General features: G+C 51.5%; 1 protein-coding gene across 3 annotated transcripts in view; it reads left to right on the top strand.

Annotated features, from left to right (window-relative positions):
- The window catches only part of HDAC7 (histone deacetylase 7), a 68,089-nt gene that overhangs the window by 30,973 nt on the left and 19,026 nt on the right, over nt 1-18,090 (top strand). For 2 of the 3 annotated variants that reach the window (XM_038752277.1, XM_038752279.1), the window contains exons 2-11: nt 241-291; nt 1,937-2,142; nt 2,356-2,446; nt 2,779-2,905; nt 6,157-6,272; nt 12,305-12,430; nt 12,552-12,643; nt 13,102-13,282; nt 14,880-15,094; nt 17,039-17,233. In XM_038752277.1, coding sequence (XP_038608205.1) covers nt 241-291; nt 1,937-2,142; nt 2,356-2,446; nt 2,779-2,905; nt 6,157-6,272; nt 12,305-12,430; nt 12,552-12,643; nt 13,102-13,282; nt 14,880-15,094; nt 17,039-17,233 — 1,400 coding nt within the window. The remainder of the gene's footprint in view (nt 1-240; nt 292-1,936; nt 2,143-2,355; nt 2,447-2,778; nt 2,906-6,156; nt 6,273-12,304; nt 12,431-12,551; nt 12,644-13,101; nt 13,283-14,879; nt 15,095-17,038; nt 17,234-18,090) is intronic. The other variant, XM_038752278.1, reaches the window with a different exon arrangement.

Here is an 18,090-nt window from a genome sequence, read left to right as displayed (position 1 = left end):
TGGGGAGGTTACAAGGTGATCAGGTTGTCCGACGGGGGGCTCACCATCTTCATCCCCCTTTTACAGATGAGGTAACCGAGGCCCAGAGAAGCGAAGTGACTTGCCCAGAGTCACACAGCTGACAAGTGGCGGAGTCGGGATCTCTGACTCCAAAGCCCGGGCTCTTTCCACTGAGCCACGCTGCTTCTCACAGTGCTTCTCAGGGCTTCTGGTCTTTGCTCACCCTGTTTCTCTTCACAGATGGGAGTGAGGTGAGCCTGGACACCCGGCCCCACGGCCCCCCTAGCCCAGGTAAGAGCCGGGATCGGGAGAGAGGAAGGCCTTGGGTTGGGAACGGGGAAGAGGTACATCACGGGAGGTGGGGCAGAGCAGCAGGAAGTGGATCTGGGAAGGCCCATTAATGTTGGGGAGGCTGGACTTTTTGGATAACGTCGAGGCAAGGGGTTCTGGAATCAATCAATCAATCAATCAATCAATCGTATTTATTGAGCGCTTACTATGTGTAGAGCACCATACTAAGCGCTTGGGAAGTACAAATTGGCAACACATAGAGACAGTCCCTACCCAACAGTGGGCTCACAGTCTAAAAGGGGGAGACAGAGAACAGAACCAAACATACCAACAAAATAAAATAAATAGGATAGAAATGTACAAGCAAAATAAATAAATAAATAAATAAATAAATAGAGTAATGAATAAATAAATAAATATATAAAAATTCTGGAAGGTTTTGGCTCCCCGACGTCCGGCGGATGGACTCCGCCAAGATCCCCGCCCGGGTTGAGTGGGGTCGGGAGGTACTTTGAGATCCTCTGGGAAGAAGCAGCCCCGTTTGCTGATCTCAGAGGGGTCGGCCTGTACCCCCATCCTGTCTCCGCCGCTCTCTCTCTCTCTCTCTGCTGCCCTTCCTTCCTGCCACCATCAGAGTGGTGCCGGGGCCGAATTTGAGTGAATGTGAGGGCCGGGAACCTGGTGGGGACAGAGCAGGGGGCAAGCCGGGAGCCCAGCCCAGATGCTTGCCCTTGGCCTGGCTGCGTCCGGGGCGAGGTGGCCAATGGTCACTCGCACCCACACCCCGGGCCCCTCTCCCAGAGCTATGAAGAGGCCGACCCGGGGGGCCGGGCAGGAGGGAAGGACCGACACCGGCCGGAGCACTTGGGGAAGAGGCTGCTGGGCCTTTGGAGGGCCTCTGTCCAGCTGAAAGGGAGGGCGGTGGCAGGCTCCGAACCAACCGGGCCTGAGGGAGCTGAGGAATCCGCCCGGGTCCCACGGCGGCCTGACCCCCCATGGGGCTGTCACCGTCGGCAGGTGGGAGGCACGAACCGGAGGTGAGGAGAAGGGAATGCTAGGAGTCAGGGCGGCCCCCGCCCCGGCTGTGGCAGTGAAGGCCCCCAGCCTCCTCTATGAGAAGCAGCGTGGCTCAGTGGAAAGAGCCCGGCTCAAATCCCGGCTCCACCAATTGTCAGCTGTGTGACTTTGGGCAAGTCACTTCACTTCTCTGGGCCTCAGTTGCCTCATCTGTAAATGGGGATAAAGACTGTGAGCCCCCCGTGGGACAACCTGATCACCTTGTAACCTCCCCAGAGCTTAGAACAGTGCCTTGCACATAGAAAGCGCTTTATAAATGCCATCATCATTATTATTATTGTTGTTGGAGGAGGGCGGGAGGAGCAGGAGCTCCTGAGAGAGGAGGAGGAAGGAGGAGAAACTTTGGAGGCTGGTGACTCGGGGATGGTCCAGGCCCAGCCGGGCACCCCGGCTATCCCGGGATTTCCCCCCTCCTGGCCACGGGACCACTCGGTCAGAGTTTAGTAGGGAGAGCAGAGTGTCCCTACACATAGTAAGCGCTCAATAAATACGATTGATGATGATGATGATGATGATGGGGAGTGGGGCGGAGTGTCTGATGAATCCCCTCGCCCTTCTGTGCCCCCAGCCTACGAGACCCTCTGCGGCACCCCGCCGGGGCCCCAGGCCGTGCCCATGGACCTGCGCGTGGGGCAGCGGCCCCCACCCGTGGAGCCCCCCGCCCCAGAGCCCCCTGCCCCGGAGCCGGCCCTGCTGGCCCTGCAGCATACCCAGCGCCTGCATCACCAACTCTTCCTCGCCAGTCTGCAGCCTCGCCGGCCGGAGCACATACGGGTACGAGCCCGGCCAGGCCCTCTCGGAGCCTCCCCCCCAAGCCCCCCGGTCTCTCCCGCCCCCCTCACTGGGTCCCTCGGGTCGGGGTCCTCTCACAGCCCCCCCATTCTGCCCCCTCTGCTCCTTCCCTTCTTGTGGCTTTCCCTGGCCCCCGTCCCTCCCCGCCGTCCCGGGCGTGACTCTCAGCTTGACCCGTGTCCGGCCCCCCTCCAGCTCTCCCTGGAGACCCCTGGGCCGGAGGTGCCGGCTGGCCAGCAGGAGCAGGAGTTGTGCCACCTCCTCCACAAGGACAAGAGTAAACGTAGTAAGGAGCCCGGGCCCCGGCCGCCCGCCTCTTGTGTCCCTCCGGCCTGCCCCGGGCCTGTCTGTGTCTGGATGTCCCCGTCTGTGTCTGTGTCCATCGGTCTGTCAGCCTCCACCTGTCTTTCTGCTCGTCTGTCTGCCCAGGTGTGTCCGGCAATCTCTGAGAGGAGGAGGAGGAGCAGGAGGAGGGGAGGGGATCGAGCTCCGGACGGTCCTTGAGGGGTGCCCGGAGCTGGGGAGCCTGGCCGGGTCAGGCTGCTCAGTGGTGGGGGTCCCGGGGGTGCTGGCTAACTTTTCTATCCCCAGCCTGTCCCCCTCCCCGCCCGTCCCCAGGCGCCGTGGCCAGCGTGGCCGTGAAGCAGAAACTGGCCGAGGTGATCCTGAAGAAGAAGCAGGCGGCCCTGGAGAGAACCGGCCACGCCAATGGCCCCAGCATCCCCGGCCCCAGTATCCCGTACCGGTGAGCCCCTGAGATGCCCTCCCACGCCCCCGGACCCCCGGCCCGCCTGCCCTTCTAGGCTGGGAACTCCGGTGCCGCTCATAATCAATCGATCGTATTTATTGAGCGCTTACTGTGTGCAGAGCACTGGACTAAGCGCTTGGGAAGTCCAAGTTGGCAACATCTAGAGGCAGTCCCTACCCAGCAGTGGGCTCACAGTCTAAAAGGGGGAGACAGAGAACAAAACCAAACAAACTAAATAAAATAAATAGAATAGATATGTACAAGTAAAATAAGTAGAGTAATAAATATGTACCAACATATATACATATCATCATCAATCGTATTTATTGAGCACTTACTGTGTGCAGAGCACTGTACTAAGCGCTTGGGAAGTACAAATTGGCAACATATAGAGACAGTCCCTACCCAACAGTGGGCTCACAGTCTAAAAGGGGGAGACAAAACCAAACATACTAACAAAATAAAATAAATAGATATGTACAAGTAAAATAAATAGAGTAATAAATATGTACAAACATATATACATATATACAGGTGCTGTGGGGAAGGGAAGGAAGTAAGATGGGGGGGATTGAGAGGGGGACGAAGGGGAGAGGAAGGAAGGGGCTCAGTGTGGGAAGGCCTCCTGGAGGAGGTGAGCGCTCAGTAGGGCCTTGAAGGGAGGAAGAGAGCTAGCTTGGCGGATGGGCAGAGGGAGGGCATTCCAGGCCCAGGGGATTATAATAATAATAATGTTATTATTATTGTTATTATGGTATTTGTTAAGCGCTTACTATGTGCCGAGCACTGTTCTAAACTCTGCTGCAGTTGGGGGAGGGCGGGGAGAAGGAGAAAGGAGCTTATAGACTCCTCAGGCTTGAATAGCCCTTGGAGGGTCAGTTCGTCCAACTTTCTGCCTCTGCTCCCTGGGGAGAGGTCAGGATGCATGAGTCGGGGGAGAGGACACAGACCGTGTCTGTATATATGTATATATGGTTGTACACATTTATTACTCTATTTATTTATTTATTTATTTTACTTGTACATATCTATCCTATTTATTTTATTTTGTTATTATGTTTGGTTTTGTTCTCTGTCTCCCCCTTTTAGACTGTGAGCCCACTGTTGGGTAGGGACTGTCTCTATATGTTGCCAATTTGTACTTCCCAAGCGCTTAGTACAGTGCTCTGCACATAGTAAGTGCTCAATAAATACAATTGATGATGATGATGATGATGACCGTAACTATAACCTGTGCTTTTGACCCTTCCCGGACCCCCAGGATAAGGCTACTTAAGCTGAGATTCTTAGAGACCATTTCAAATGTCGCCATGGACATAATCATCATCATCAATCGTATTTATTGAGCGCTTACTGTGTGCAGAGCACTGTACTCAGCGCTCGGGAAGTACAAGTTGGCAACATATAGAGACAGTCCCCGCTCCCTTGGAGAACTTATGCACTCCCACGGATTCAACTGAGTGGTCCCTGCAGTCCGCCCCTTCCCTCCCACCCAGAACTGTGGGAGTCTAGGGGATAATAATAGTAATAATGGTACTTGTTAAGCTCTTACTATGTGCTAAGCACTGTTCTAAGCGCTGGGGTAGGTACAAATTAGTCAATCAGGTTGGACACAGTCCCTGTCCCACATAGGGCTCACACTGGGTTTCCTTGGGAAGCAGCCCGGCCTAGTGGATAGGCCACTGGCCTGGGAGTAGGAAGGTAATGGGTTCTAATGCCGGCTCTGCCACTTATCTGCTGTGGGACCTTGGGCCAGTCACTTCACTTCTCTGAGCCTCAGTTACCTCATCTGGAAAATGGGGATTGAGACCGGGAGCCCCACGTGGGACAGGGACTGTGTCCAACCCGATTTGCCCATACCCACCGCAGCACTTAGTACAGTGCCTGGCACCTAGTAAGCACTTAATAATAATAATAATAATAATAATGACATTTATGAAGCACCATGTGCAAAGCACTGTTCTAAGCTCTGGGGAGGATACAAGGTGATAATAATAATAATAATGACATTTATTAAGCACTTACCATGTGCAAAGCACTGTTCTAAGCGCTGGGGGGATACAAGGTGATCAGGTTGTCCCACGGGGGGGCTCACAGTCAATCCCCATTTTACAGATGAGGTAACTGAGGCACAGAGAAGTTAAGTGACTTGCCCAAGGTCACACAGCTGACAGTTGGCGGAGCCGGGATTAGAACCCACGACCTCTGACTCCCAAGCCGGGGCTCTTTCCACCGAGCCACGCTGCTTCTCATAACGACAAATACCCCAATTATTATGATGATTATTTTACGATCTCTGCCACTCGGCTGCCGTGTGACCTTGGGCAAGTCATCATCAATATCAATCGTATTTATTGAGCGCTTACTGTGTGCAGAGCACTGTACTAAGCTCTTGGGAAGTCCAAGTTGGCAACATATAGAGACAGTCCCTACCCAACAGTGGGCTCACAGTCTAAAAGGGGGAGACAGAGAACAAAACCAAACATACTAACAAAATAAAATAAATAGAATAGATATGTACAAGTAAAATAAATAAATAAATAAATAAATAGAATAATGCTTGTCAAAGTATCTTCCAGAGAGCTGACCAATCATTCATTCATTCAACCGATGGTATTTATTGAGTGCTTATTATCTGCAGAGCATTGTAGTAAGCCCCTGGGAGAGTCCAATAGACAAAAGAGAAGGCATATTCCCTGCCCACACAAGCTTACAGTCTAGAGGGAGCAATGCAGGTATGCCTTGATCCTGAGGGAAGGCCAATTTCAAAACAGTACAAGGATGCTTTCATATTTAACAAGCTTACAGTGTAGGGATTTAACCCTCGGAGGTCAACGGAGGTTTGGGAAGCAGAGAACTGAAGAAAGAATTTGTTATTCGTTATTGAGCGCTTAGTGTGTGCGGAGCACTGTACTAAGCAGTTGGCAACATATAGAGACAGACCCTACCCAACAGTGGGCTCACAGTCTAAGTCGCTTCCCTGCTCGGTGCCTCAGTTTCCTCCTCTGTAAAATGAGGGTTCAATACCTGCTCTCCCTCGAGTCCCACGTGAGACAGGGACTGGGTGGCGTCTGATCACGCCGCATCTACCCCAGCGCTTAGTACATAGTAAGCGCTGTGCACGTTCCATCATTGTGATAATTGATGCCCTCATGCCCTGCTCTGGGCAGCCGGACCCGCAGGGTGAGAGGAAAAGAGGAGATTATCCAGGACCCGTGAAGTCACCTCTTATTTCCCCCTCTCCTCAGAACCCTGGAGGCCCTGGAGTCGGAAGGAGGATCCCCTTCCATGATAAGTGGAATCCTGCCTCCGGTTCCCAGCCTTCCCAGCGATCCCCCAGAGCACTTCCCTCTCCGCAAAACAGGTGAGTTGGGCTGAGTGAGTGGAAGGGCGGGGGAACCCCGGGATCTGGAGAGCGGGCAGAGGCCGGGAATGGCGGGAAAAGCAATCACCATCCGACCATTTTTTATTGTTTTAAAAAAATGCCTTAAATGTTTGCTCTGAACATCGACAAACCCTCAGCAGTCATTATAGTCATCATCATCATCAATCGTATTTATTGAGCGCTTACTATGGGCAGAGCACTGTACTAAGCGCTTGGGAAGTACAAATTGGCAACATCTAGAGACAGTCCCTACCCAACAGTGGGCTCACAGTCTAAAAGGGGGAGACAGAGAACAAAACCAAACATACTAACAAAATAAAATAAATAGAATAGATATGTACAAATAAAATAAATAGAGTAAAAAATATGTACAAACATATATACATATGACTCTATAGGTTCAGACCAGTGGTCCATATGCCCCTTATTCTGTCTCAGCCGGGCATAGGGAGGGTATTTACTGAGCGCCTTTTTAATGCAGTGTACTGTACTGAGCGCTCGGGAAGCACAAGGAATTTCCACTGTAATGGGGGTAAATATTCCCAGGCAGAGGAATCCAACAGGGCTGGGTGTCTGACCTGATTATCTCTTATCTACCTCAGTGCTTAGTACAGTGCTTGGCATATAGTGTGTAATGAACACTGTAATTATTATTATTAAATGGATCAGAGGTATGTATTGAGCACTTACTCTACTACTAGTAATAATAATAGTAATAATACTAATGAATAATTATTTGTTATTAATAGTAGTAATATTTAGACTGTGAGCCCACTGTTGGGTAGGGACTGTCTCTATATGTTGCCAACTTGTACTTCCCAAGTGCTTAGTACAGTGCTCTGCACACAGTAAGCGCTCAATAAATACGACTGATTGATTGATAGTAATAATTAATTAATAGTAATCATTAATTAATAGTAGTAATAATAATAATGGCAGTTGTTAAGTGCTTAATATGTGTAAAGCACTGTTCTAAGCACCGGGGGGACTACAAGGTGATCAGGTTGTCCCATGTGGGGCTCACAGTCTTCATCCCCATTTTACGGATGAGGTAACTGAGGCTCAGAGAAGTTAAGTGATGTGCCCAAAGTCACACAGCTGACAAGTGGCAGAGCTGGGATTAGAACCCATAACCCCTGAACCCCAAGCCCGTGCTCTTTCCACTGAGCCACGCTGCTTCTCAAACTGTACTGTAAATGGAATCAATGCAGTCGATCAGTTAATCAATCAATGCTATTTATTGAGTGCTTACTCTGTGCAAAGCAGACAGTCAGTTGTATTTATTGAGTGCTTACTGTGTGTAGAGCACTGTACTGAGCTCTTGGGACAGTACAGTACAATAATAATTATTATTATGGTATTTGTTTAATACTTACTATATGCCAGGCACTGTTCTAAGTGCCGGGGTAGATTCAACGTAATCAGGTTGTCCCACTTGGGACTCACAGTCTTAATCCCCATTTTACAGATGAAAAATACGAGTAGGGCTGGCGGACACTTTCCTTGCTCACAGTGAGTTTACAGTCTAGATACATAAATAAATAATAAAATCGAATGCATTCATTTAATCGTATTAATAAGCGCCTGCTGTGTGCAGAGCATTGTACTAAGCCCTTGGGAGAGTACAATGCAACAATAAAGAGTGACAGTCCCTGCCCCCAACAAGGTCACGGTCTTGATAGAGTTGGGGGAGACAGACATCAATACAAATAAGCCGACATTAAAAAAAGTAAATAAAATTATGGATATATAGCTAAGTGCTGAGAGGCGGGGTGAGGCGGGAAGAGCAAACTTGTACTTCCCAAGCGCTTAGTACAGTGCTCTACACACAGTAAGCGCTCAGTAAATACGATTGAATGAATGAATGAAAGGGAGCAAGTCAGGCCAACGCAGAAGGGAGTGGGAGGTGAGGAAAAGTGGGGCTTTGCTAATGCTGCTCATGTCAGTGCCAGGACATCCCCTACTATAGAAGAAGCGGTTAGTACAGTGCTCTGCACCTAAGAAACTGTTGTCCAGTGGGTAGAACACAGGCTTGGGAGTCTTAGAAGGACCTGGTTTCTAATCCCGGCTCTGCCACTTGTCTGCTGTGTGGCCTTGGTCGAGTCACTTTGCTTCTTCTGGGCCTCAGTTACCTCATCTGTAAAATAGGGATTAAGACCGTGAGCCCAATAATAATAATAATGGCATTTATTAAGCGCCTACAATGTGCAAAGCACTGTTCTAAGCACTGGGGAGGTTACAAAGTGATCAGGTTGTCCCATGTGGGGCTCACAGTCTTAATCCCCATTTTACAGATGAAGTAACTGAGGCACAGAGAAGTTAAGTGACTTGCCCAAAGTCACCCAGCTGACAGTTGGTGGAGCCGGGATTTGAACCCATGACCTCTGACTCCAAAGCCCGGGCTCTTGCCACTGAGCCACCCTGCTTCTCTACCAATGTGGGACAGGGACTGTATCCAACCCACTAGTGCTTAGCACAGTGCCTGGCACATAGTAAGCGCTTAACAAATACCACAATTATATTTGTTATTATTCCCCTTCCTTCTACTTTCCCTCTCTCTCCCCACCTCCCCCCACTTTCTCCCCTCTCCCTTCCTGTCTCTCTCCCCCCCCTCTTTCTCCTCCCCTCTGTCATTTTCCCTCCCTCCCCACTCCCTCCTTCTCTCCCCCCACTTTCTCCCTCTCCTCCCCCCCTTTCCCTCCCTCTCCCCCCTTCTCCCTCCTCCCCCTTCCTGTCATTCATTTTAGACTGTGAGCCCCCTGTTGGGTAGGGACTGTCTCTATATGTTGCCAATTTGTACTTCCCAAGCGCTTAGTACAGTGCTCTGCACATAGTAAGCGCTCAATAAATACGATTGATGATGATGATGATTCATTCATTCTCTCAGTCGTATTTATTCCGTGGGACTTTGGGCAAGTCATTTCACTTCTCTGGGCCTCAGTTCCCTCATCTGTAAAATGGGGATGAAGCCCGTGAGCGCCCCCCCGTGGGACCACCTGATCACCTTGTAACCTCCCCAGCGCTTAGAACAGTGCTTTGCACATAGAAAGCTCTTGATAAATGCCATCATTATCATTATTATTATTATTATCATTATTATTATTATTAGACAGGCATCCACGTGACTATGAAATAGACCGTGAGGTCCGTCCCCGGGCGCCTCCGCCTCCTGCGCGCGCATGCGCGCTGGCGTTGGTCGGGAGCCGTGGAGGGGCGGCAGAACCGCTAGGGGGCGCCCGCGCCCCGCGTGTCGTTCAGCAGAGGGGAGAATCTGCCCGGTGATTGATGACGTCACAGAGCACGTGCGACTCCTCCTCCTTCTCCCCTCTCCTCCTCCTCCTCCTCCTCCTCCATCAATCAATCAATCAATCATATTTATTGAGCGCTTACTGTGTGCAGAGCACTGTACTAAGCGCTTGGGAAGCACAAGTTGGCAACATATAGAGACGGTCCCTACCCAACAGTGGGCTCACAGTCCTCCTCCTCCTCTTCTTCTTCTTCTTCTTGTTTTTTTAAAAAAGCCAATCGGCAGGGAAGAGTCAAGCCCTCCGCCCCTCCCTCCCCCCCCCCCCCTCAGAGGAGGTGGGGAGGGGTGGCATGGCTGGCTGGCAGAGGGGAGCCCAGCAGGGCACAACAGATCTGAATTTGGTGGCTTTTACTGCCGAGTCAGCAGTGCCCAAGGGGGCAGACACTCAGGAGGAGGAGGAAGAGCAGGGAGGAGGGCACAGAGGTGGAGGAAGGGGAGATGGGCACTGTGGTGGAGGAAGGAGGGAGAGATGGGCACTGTAGGGGAGAGAGAAGGGAGAGATGGATGGGCACCGTGGGGGAGGAAGAAGGGAGAGATGGATGGGCACCGTGGGGGAGGAAGAAGGGAGAGATGGATGGGCACCATGGGGGAGGAAGAAGGGAGAGATGGGCACTGTAGGGGAGGGAGAAGGGAGAGATGGATGGGCACCATGGGGGAGGAAGAAGGGGGAGATGGGCACCATGGGGGAGGAAGAAGGGGGTGATGGGCACCGTGGGGTAGGAAGAAGGGGGAGATGGGCACCGTAGGGGAGGAAGAAGGGAGAGATGATGATGATGATGGCATTTGTTAAGCACTTACTATGTGCAAAGCACTGTTCTAAGCACTTGGGGGGGAAACAAGAGGATCAGGTTGTCCCACGTGAGGCTCACAGTCTTAATCCCAATTTTACAGATGAGGGAACTGAGGCTCAGAGAAGTTAAATGACTTGCCCAAGGTCACACAGCGGACATGTGGCAGAGCAGGGATTCGAACCCATGACCTCTGACTCCCAAGCCTGGGCTCTTTCCACTGAGCCACGCTGCTTCTCTGAGATGGGCACCGTGGGGGAGGAAAAAGGGAGTGATGGGCACCGTGGAGGAGGAAGAAGGGGGAGATGGGCACCGTAGGGGAGGAAGAGAGGGGAAGAGGGACACTGAAGATGAAGAATAGTGGGGGAGAGGAGCACTGAGGAAGAAGAAGAAGGAGTTGGGCACTGTGGAAGAGGAAGGGGGTACTGATGAGGAAGACAAGGGAGGAAACTGAGGAGAAAGAAGAGGGAGGAGGGCCATGAGGAGGAAGAAGAGGGAGGTGGGCACTGCCCACTGTTGGGTAGGGACCGTCTCTATATGTTGCCAACTTGTACTTCCCAAGTGCTCAGAACAGTGCTCTGCACACAGTAAGCGCTCAATAAATACGATTGATTGATTGAAGAGGAGGATGAGGGGTTCTGAGGAGGATAAAGGGGGAAGGAGGGGCATTGAGAAAGAAGACGAGGGGGTAGGAGAAGAAGGGAGGAGGGAGAAGGGGAGGAGAAGAAGGGGAGGAGGGGCACTGAGGAGGAAGAAGGAGAGGAAAGGGCACTGAGGAAGAAGAAAGGGGATTTGGTCACTCTGGAGGAGGAAGGGGGGGAGGGGGCACTGACGAGGAAGGCGAGGGAGGAAACTGAGGAGAAAGAAGAGGGAGGTGGGCACTGAGAAGGAGGATGAGGGGTTCTGAGGAGGAAAAAGGGGGAATAATAATAATAATGATGGTATTTGTTAAGCGCTTACTATGTGCAAAGCACTGTTCTAAGCACTTGGGGGATACACAAAGTAATCAGGTTGTCCCATGTGGGGCTCACAGTCTTCATTCATTCATTCATTCATTCATTCAATCGTATTTACTGAGCGCTTACTGTGTGCAGAGCACTGTACTAAGCGCTTGGGAAGTCCAAGTGGGCAACATCTAGAGACGGTCCCTACCCAACAGTGGGCTCACAGTCTAGAAGGGGGAGACAGACAACAAAACCAAACATATTAACAAAATAAAATGAATAGAATATGTACAAGTAAAATAGAGTAATTAATATGTACAGACATATATACAGGATACATATATACAGGCTTAGTCCCCATTTTACAGATGAGGGAACTGAGGCCCACAGAAGTTAAGTGGCTTGCCTAAGGTCACACAGCTGACAAGTGGCGGAGCCGGGATGAAGGAAGGGCACTGAGAAGGAAGATGAAGGGGTAGGAGTGGCACTGAGGAGGAAGAAGGGGGAGGAAAGGGCACCGAGGAGGAGGAAGAAGAAGGGGGGGACATTTCAAGGCCCTACTGAGAGCTCACCTCCACCAGGAGACCTTCCCAGACTGACCCCCCCCTTTCCCCTCCCCCTTCCCCCCCGCCTTACCTCCTTCCCCTCCCCACAGCCCCGTATATATGTATATATGTTTGTCTGTATTTATTACTGTATTTTATTTGTACATATTCTATTTATTTTATTTTGTTAATGTGTTTTGTTTTGTTGTCCGTCTCCCCCTTCTAGACTGTGAGCCCGCTGGCGGGTAGGGACCGTCTCTCTATGTTGCCCACTTGGACTCCCCAAGCGCTTAGTCCAGTGCTCTGCACACAGTAAGCGCTCAATCAGTACGATCGAATGAATGAACGAATGAAAGGAGGAGGCAGAGGTGGTGAGGGGGTGCCCTGAGAGGGGCGAGGAGGAGGGTAACTCGTGGTCTCCCGGCAGTGTCGGAGCCCATCCTAAAGCTGCGCTACAAGCCCAAGAAGGCTCTAGAGCGGAGGAAGAACCCACTGCAGCGCAAGGAGAGTGCCCCACCCAGCTTGCGGCGCCGTCCCACCGAGCCCCTCGGGGGTGAGTCCACCCGGCAGGCTCAGTGGGGAGTGGGGAGGCCATGGGGCAAGAATGAGGTGGGCGGGCGGGCGGACAGACCCCTGCCCTGTCCAAAGCCGCTTCCCTCCCCTTCCGCCCGCAGACTCGTCCCCTAGCAGCAGCAGCACTCCGGTGTCTGGTTGCAGTTCCCCCAATGACAGCGAGCACGGACCCTGCCCCGCCCCGGGGCACGAGGTGAGGGGAGCCCCGGGCCCCCAACGGCCCAGTAATCCTGCCCCGACACGGTGCCCCGGTGCCCGGTCGGCGCCCCTCCTCCTGCCCAGCCCGTGGACTTCAGCATCCTGGTGACCACCAGGCCAGACCGCACCCTTCCAGAGGCAGTGGGTTCTTTACAGGGTAGCTCCCGGCTCACCTGGGCGCCGACTGTGGGGAGGTCGCTGGAAAAGCTGCGGGAACAAGCGACTCCCCTCTGGCTCGGGCCCAGTGTCTGGGACTGCGTGGCACTGCCAGGGCCTAGACGCCAACTTCCCCGGGGGGGTAGGCCTCAGACCTTCCGGTCCCTTCATGGCTCCTTCATGGACTCCTCATCCCCTCTCCACCCTGACGCCTTCTGCTCCTCCTCACCTTTCTTACCCCGCTTCGTCCTTCCCTTCTCTCTCCCCGCCCCGACTCACTCACGGCCTCTCGGTCAGGTGGATGGTGACCGCAGACCCCTCCCTGCCGTGGGGCCCCGAGTGCCAGTGCTGGGGGCCTCCCACGCCTCCCTCTTCCTGTCCCAAGGCCTTGAGCCGGAGGCTAGCGGTGCTCTGCCTTCTCGCCTGCAGCCTGTCCTCATCCTGGAGCCTTCAGCCTCGCATGCACCGCTGCTAGCTGGTAAGTGGACCCCCCCACCCCGTTGAGGACTTGATCAGGTGGGACTGACTGTGAGCCCGTTGTTGGGTAGGGACCATCTCTATATGTTGCCCACTTGTACTTCCCAAGCGCTTACTACAGTGCTCTGCACACCGTAAGCGCTCAATAAATACGATTGAATGAATGAATGAATGAATGATACCCCCTGGGGAGGGGGCCCTAGTCCATCCCACCCCCGGCCTGGAATGTCCTCCCTCCGCACATCCGCCAAGCCAGCTGTCTTCCTCCCTTCAAAGCCCTACTGAGAGCTCACCTCCTCCAGGAGGCCTTCCCACACTGAGCCCCCTTTTTCCTCTCCTCCTCCCCATCGTCCCCCCGCCCTACCTCCTTCCCCTCCCCACAGCACCCGTCTATATGTCTGTACAGATTTATTACCCTATTTCACTTGTACATATTTCCCATTCTATTTATTTTGTTAATGATGCGCATCTGGCTTTATCTCTATTTATTGTGATGACTTGACACCCGTCCACATGTTTTGTTTTGGTGTCCGTCTCCCCCTTCTAGACTGTGAGCCCATTGTTGGGTAGGGACCGTCTCCATATGTTGCCGGCTTGTACTTCCCAAGCGCTTAGTCCAGTGATCTGCACACAGTAAGCGCTCAATAAATACGATTGAATGAATGAATGCTCTGCACACAGTAAGCGCTCAATAAATACGATTGAATAATAATAATAATAATAATGATGGCATTTGTCAAGCGCTTACTATGTGCAAAGCACTGTTCTAAGCTCTGGGGAGGGGGATACAGTGTGATCAAGTTGTCCCACGTGGGGCTCACAGTCTTAATCCCCATTTTTACAGATGAGGGAACTGAGGCTCAGAGAAGCTAAGTGACTTGCCCAAGGTCACACAGCAGACTTGTGGTGGAGCCGGGATTCGAACCCACGACCTCTGACTCCAAAGCCCGGGCTCTTTCCACTGAGCCACGCTGCTTCTCTAAGACTGTGAGCCCCACCCCGTGAAACAACCTGATCTCCTTGTAACCTCCCCAGCGCTTAGAACAGTGCCCTGCACATAGCAAGCGCTCAACAAATGCCATCATCATTATCATCCTATTATAGAAAGGCGCTGCTACTGTCGCATGCGGCGCAATCACCTGGCCTTCAAGATGATGATGATTGATGATGATGATTCTTTCATTCATTCATTCAATCGTATTCATTGAGCGCTTACTGTGTGCAGAGCACTGGACGAAGCGCTTGGGAAGTACAAGTCGGCAACCTATAGAGATGGTCCCTACCCAACAACGGGCTCACAGTCTAGAAGCAGCACGGTATAGTGGCTAGAGCACGGGCCTGAGAGCCAGAGGTCATGGGTTCCAATCCCGGCTCCGCCACTTGTCTGCTGGGTGACCTTGGGCAAGTCACTTCACTTCTCTGCTGATGATGATGGGGGTCCGGCCAAACCCTCCCACTTCTTCCCTTCTTCCTCACTGCCGCCTTGAATGAATGAGCGAATGAATGAATCTTCAATCGCCGGCGTTCGCCCACTCCCTGGCCTCTGCCGCCTTGCCCCCCCCCTGCATCCACCCTGACCGTGCCCCCGTCCTCCACAGTGCCTGGCCTGGGGCCCGTGCCCTTCCACTTTGCCCACTCGCTCCTCTCGGCCGAACGACTCCAGTGGCCCGGCCCTCACCGGCCCCTGGGCCGGACGCGCTCCGAGCCACTGCCCCCCAGTTCAACCGCTCGACAGCAGCAGCAGCAGCAGCAACTGGGCTCCCCGCAGCCTCGCGGCCTGGAACGACTCAAACAACACTCACCTCTGGGCAAGGTAAGTGCCAGGAGGTGCCCGGAGGTGCCCGGAGGTGCGAGACCGGCGGGCTCAGCTTAGGGACAGGGGTGGGATCACTGTGTTAAAGGCACATCTCCCCCAAGAGACTCACCCCTCCCCACTTCCTCGTCTCCCACTCCCGTCTCCGTCGCCCTGACTTGCTCCCTTTGTTCTCCCCCTCCCAGCCCCACAGTGCTTACGTTCATATCTGTCATTTAATTATTCCGTCGTCGTGGGCGGGGGGGTACGTCAGTTTATCGTTGTGTTGCTCTCTCCCGAGCGCTTAGTACAGTAGGGCATTCCGGACTGTGAGCCCACTGTTGGGTAGGGACTGTATATGTTGCCAACTTGTACTTCCCAAGCGCTTAGTACAGTGCTCTGCACACAGTAAGCGCTCAATAAATACGATTGATTGATTGATTGATTGAGATAGACGAGACTGAGGTACCCCTTCCCTTTACAGAGCTGTATTTATTTATTTGCTTATTCATTTATTTTACTTGTACATATTTACTATTCTATTTATTGTATTTTGTTAATATGTTTTGTTTTGTTTTGCTGTCTGTCTCCCCCTTCTAGACTGTGAGCCCACTGTCGGGTAGGGACCATGTCTATCTGTTGGCAACTTGTACTTTCCAAGCGCTTAGTGCAGTGCTGTGCACACAGTAAGCGCTCAATAAATATGATTGAATGAATGAATCAATCAATGAATCAATGAATGAATGAATCAATCAATGAATCAATGAATGAATCAATCAATCAATGAATCAATGAATTCAATCAATGAATGAATGAATGAACCCCAAATAATAGTAATAATAGTGATTGACACCTGTCCGCATGTTTTGTTATGTTGTCCGTCTCCCCCTTCTAGACTGTGAGCCCACTGTCGGGTAGGGACCGTCTCTATCTGTTGGCAACTTGTACTTCCCAAGCGCTTAGTACAGTGCTCTGCACGCAGTAAGCGCTCAATAAATACGATTGAATGAATGAATGAACCCCAAATAATAGTAATAATAGTGATTGACACCTGTCCGCATGTTTTGTTATGTTGTCCGTCTCCCCCTTCTAGACTGTGAGCCCACAGTCGGGTAGGGACCGTCTCTATCTGTTGGCACCTTGGACTTCCCAAGCGCTTAGTCCAGTGCTCTGCACACAGTAAGCGCTCAATAAATACGATTGAATGAATGAATGAATGAACCCCAAATAATAGTAATAATAGCGATTGACACCTGTCCGCATGTTTTGTTATGTTGTCCGTCTCCCCCTTCTAGACTGTGAGCCCACTGTTGGGTAGGGACCATCTCTATCTGTTGGCAACCTGTACTTCCCAAGCGCTTAGTCCAGTGCTCTGCACACAGTAAGCGCTCAATAAATACAATTGAATGAATGAATGAATGAACCCCAAATAATAGTAATAATAGCGATTGACACCCGTCCGCATATTTTGTTATGTTGTCCGTCTCTCCCTTCTAGACTGTGAGCCCACTGTCGGGTAGGGACCGTCTCTACCTATTGGCAACTTGTACTTCCCAAGCGCTTAGGCCAGTGCTCTGCACACATTCATTCATTCAAGCGTATTTATTGAGCGCTTACTGTGTGCAGAGCGCTCAATAAATACGCTTGAATGATTGAATGAATGAACCCCAAATAATAGTAATAATAGCGATTGACACCCGTCCGCATGTTTTGTTATGTTTTCCGTCTCCCCCTCCTAGACTGTGAGCCCACTGTCGGGTAGAGACCGTCTCTATCTGTTGGCAACTTGGACTTCCCAAGCGCTTAGTCCAGTGCTCCGCACACAGTAAGCGCTCAATAAATACGATTGGATGATTGAATGAATGAGTGAGCTCTCAGTAAATATGATCGAATGAATGAGACAGAGATGAAAGCTGAGAAGATGGGTCTTTTTAAAGCGCTCCCTCCCCGTTTCACCCCGCCCAGTGGCCCGCGAAGCCCAGCGAGAAACCCCGACTGCAGCAGATCCCCTCCGCCGAGGACCTGGAGGCGGATGGAGGGGACGGACGATTCGGGGCGCGGGACCCCGAGGGCAGGGAGCTGGTCCTGGGACGGCTGGAGCCCGAAGGCCCCTCGGAGCCCATGCGGCGGCACCTCGGCCACAACGCCCAGCAGCAGCAGGTACCCAGGGCAGGGCAGGACACTCACCTCCTCCAGGAGGCCTTCCCAGACTGAGCCCCTTCCTTCCTCTCCCCCTCGTCCCCCTCTCCATCCCCCCCATCTTACCTCCTTCCCTTCCCCACAGCACCTGTATATATGTCTGTACATATTTATTACTCTATTTATTTTACTTGTACATATCTATTCTATTTATTTTATTTTGGTAGTATGTTTGGTTTTGTTCTCCGTCTCCCCCTTTTAGACTGTGAGCCCACTGTTGGGTAGGGTCTGTCTCTAGATGTTGCCAATTTGTACTTCCCAAGCGCTTAGTACAGTGCTCTGCACACAGTAAGCGCTCAATAGATACGATTGATGATGGTTGATGATGATTGGGAGGCCAGCTGCCGCCACGCAGCTCAGGCTCAGGGGGAAGACTGGGGGAAGTCTAAAAGGGGGAGACAGACAACAAAACCAAACATACTAACCAAATAAAATAAATAGAATAGATATGTACAAGTAAAATAAATAAATAAATAGAGTAATAAATATGTACAAACATATATACATATATACAGGCTATATACTGTATATATATATACTCTTTATAATCATCATCATCAATCGTATTTATTGAGAGCTTACTATGTGCAGAGCACTGTACTAAGCGCTTGGGAAGTACAAATTGGCAACATATAGAGACAGTCCCTACCCAACAGTGGGCTCACAGTCTAAAAGAGGGAGACAGAGAACAAAACCAAACATACTAACAAAATAAAATAAATAGAATAGATATGTACAAGTAAAATAAATAAATAAATAGAGTAATAAATATGTACAAACATATATACATATATACAGGTGCTGTTATGTGGTAGGGA

This window comes from Tachyglossus aculeatus, chromosome 10, assembly GCF_015852505.1.
Source record: "Tachyglossus aculeatus isolate mTacAcu1 chromosome 10, mTacAcu1.pri, whole genome shotgun sequence".
Classification (NCBI taxonomy): domain Eukaryota; kingdom Metazoa; phylum Chordata; class Mammalia; order Monotremata; family Tachyglossidae; genus Tachyglossus; species Tachyglossus aculeatus.
This window is presented reverse-complemented; position numbering and strand designations above follow the sequence as displayed.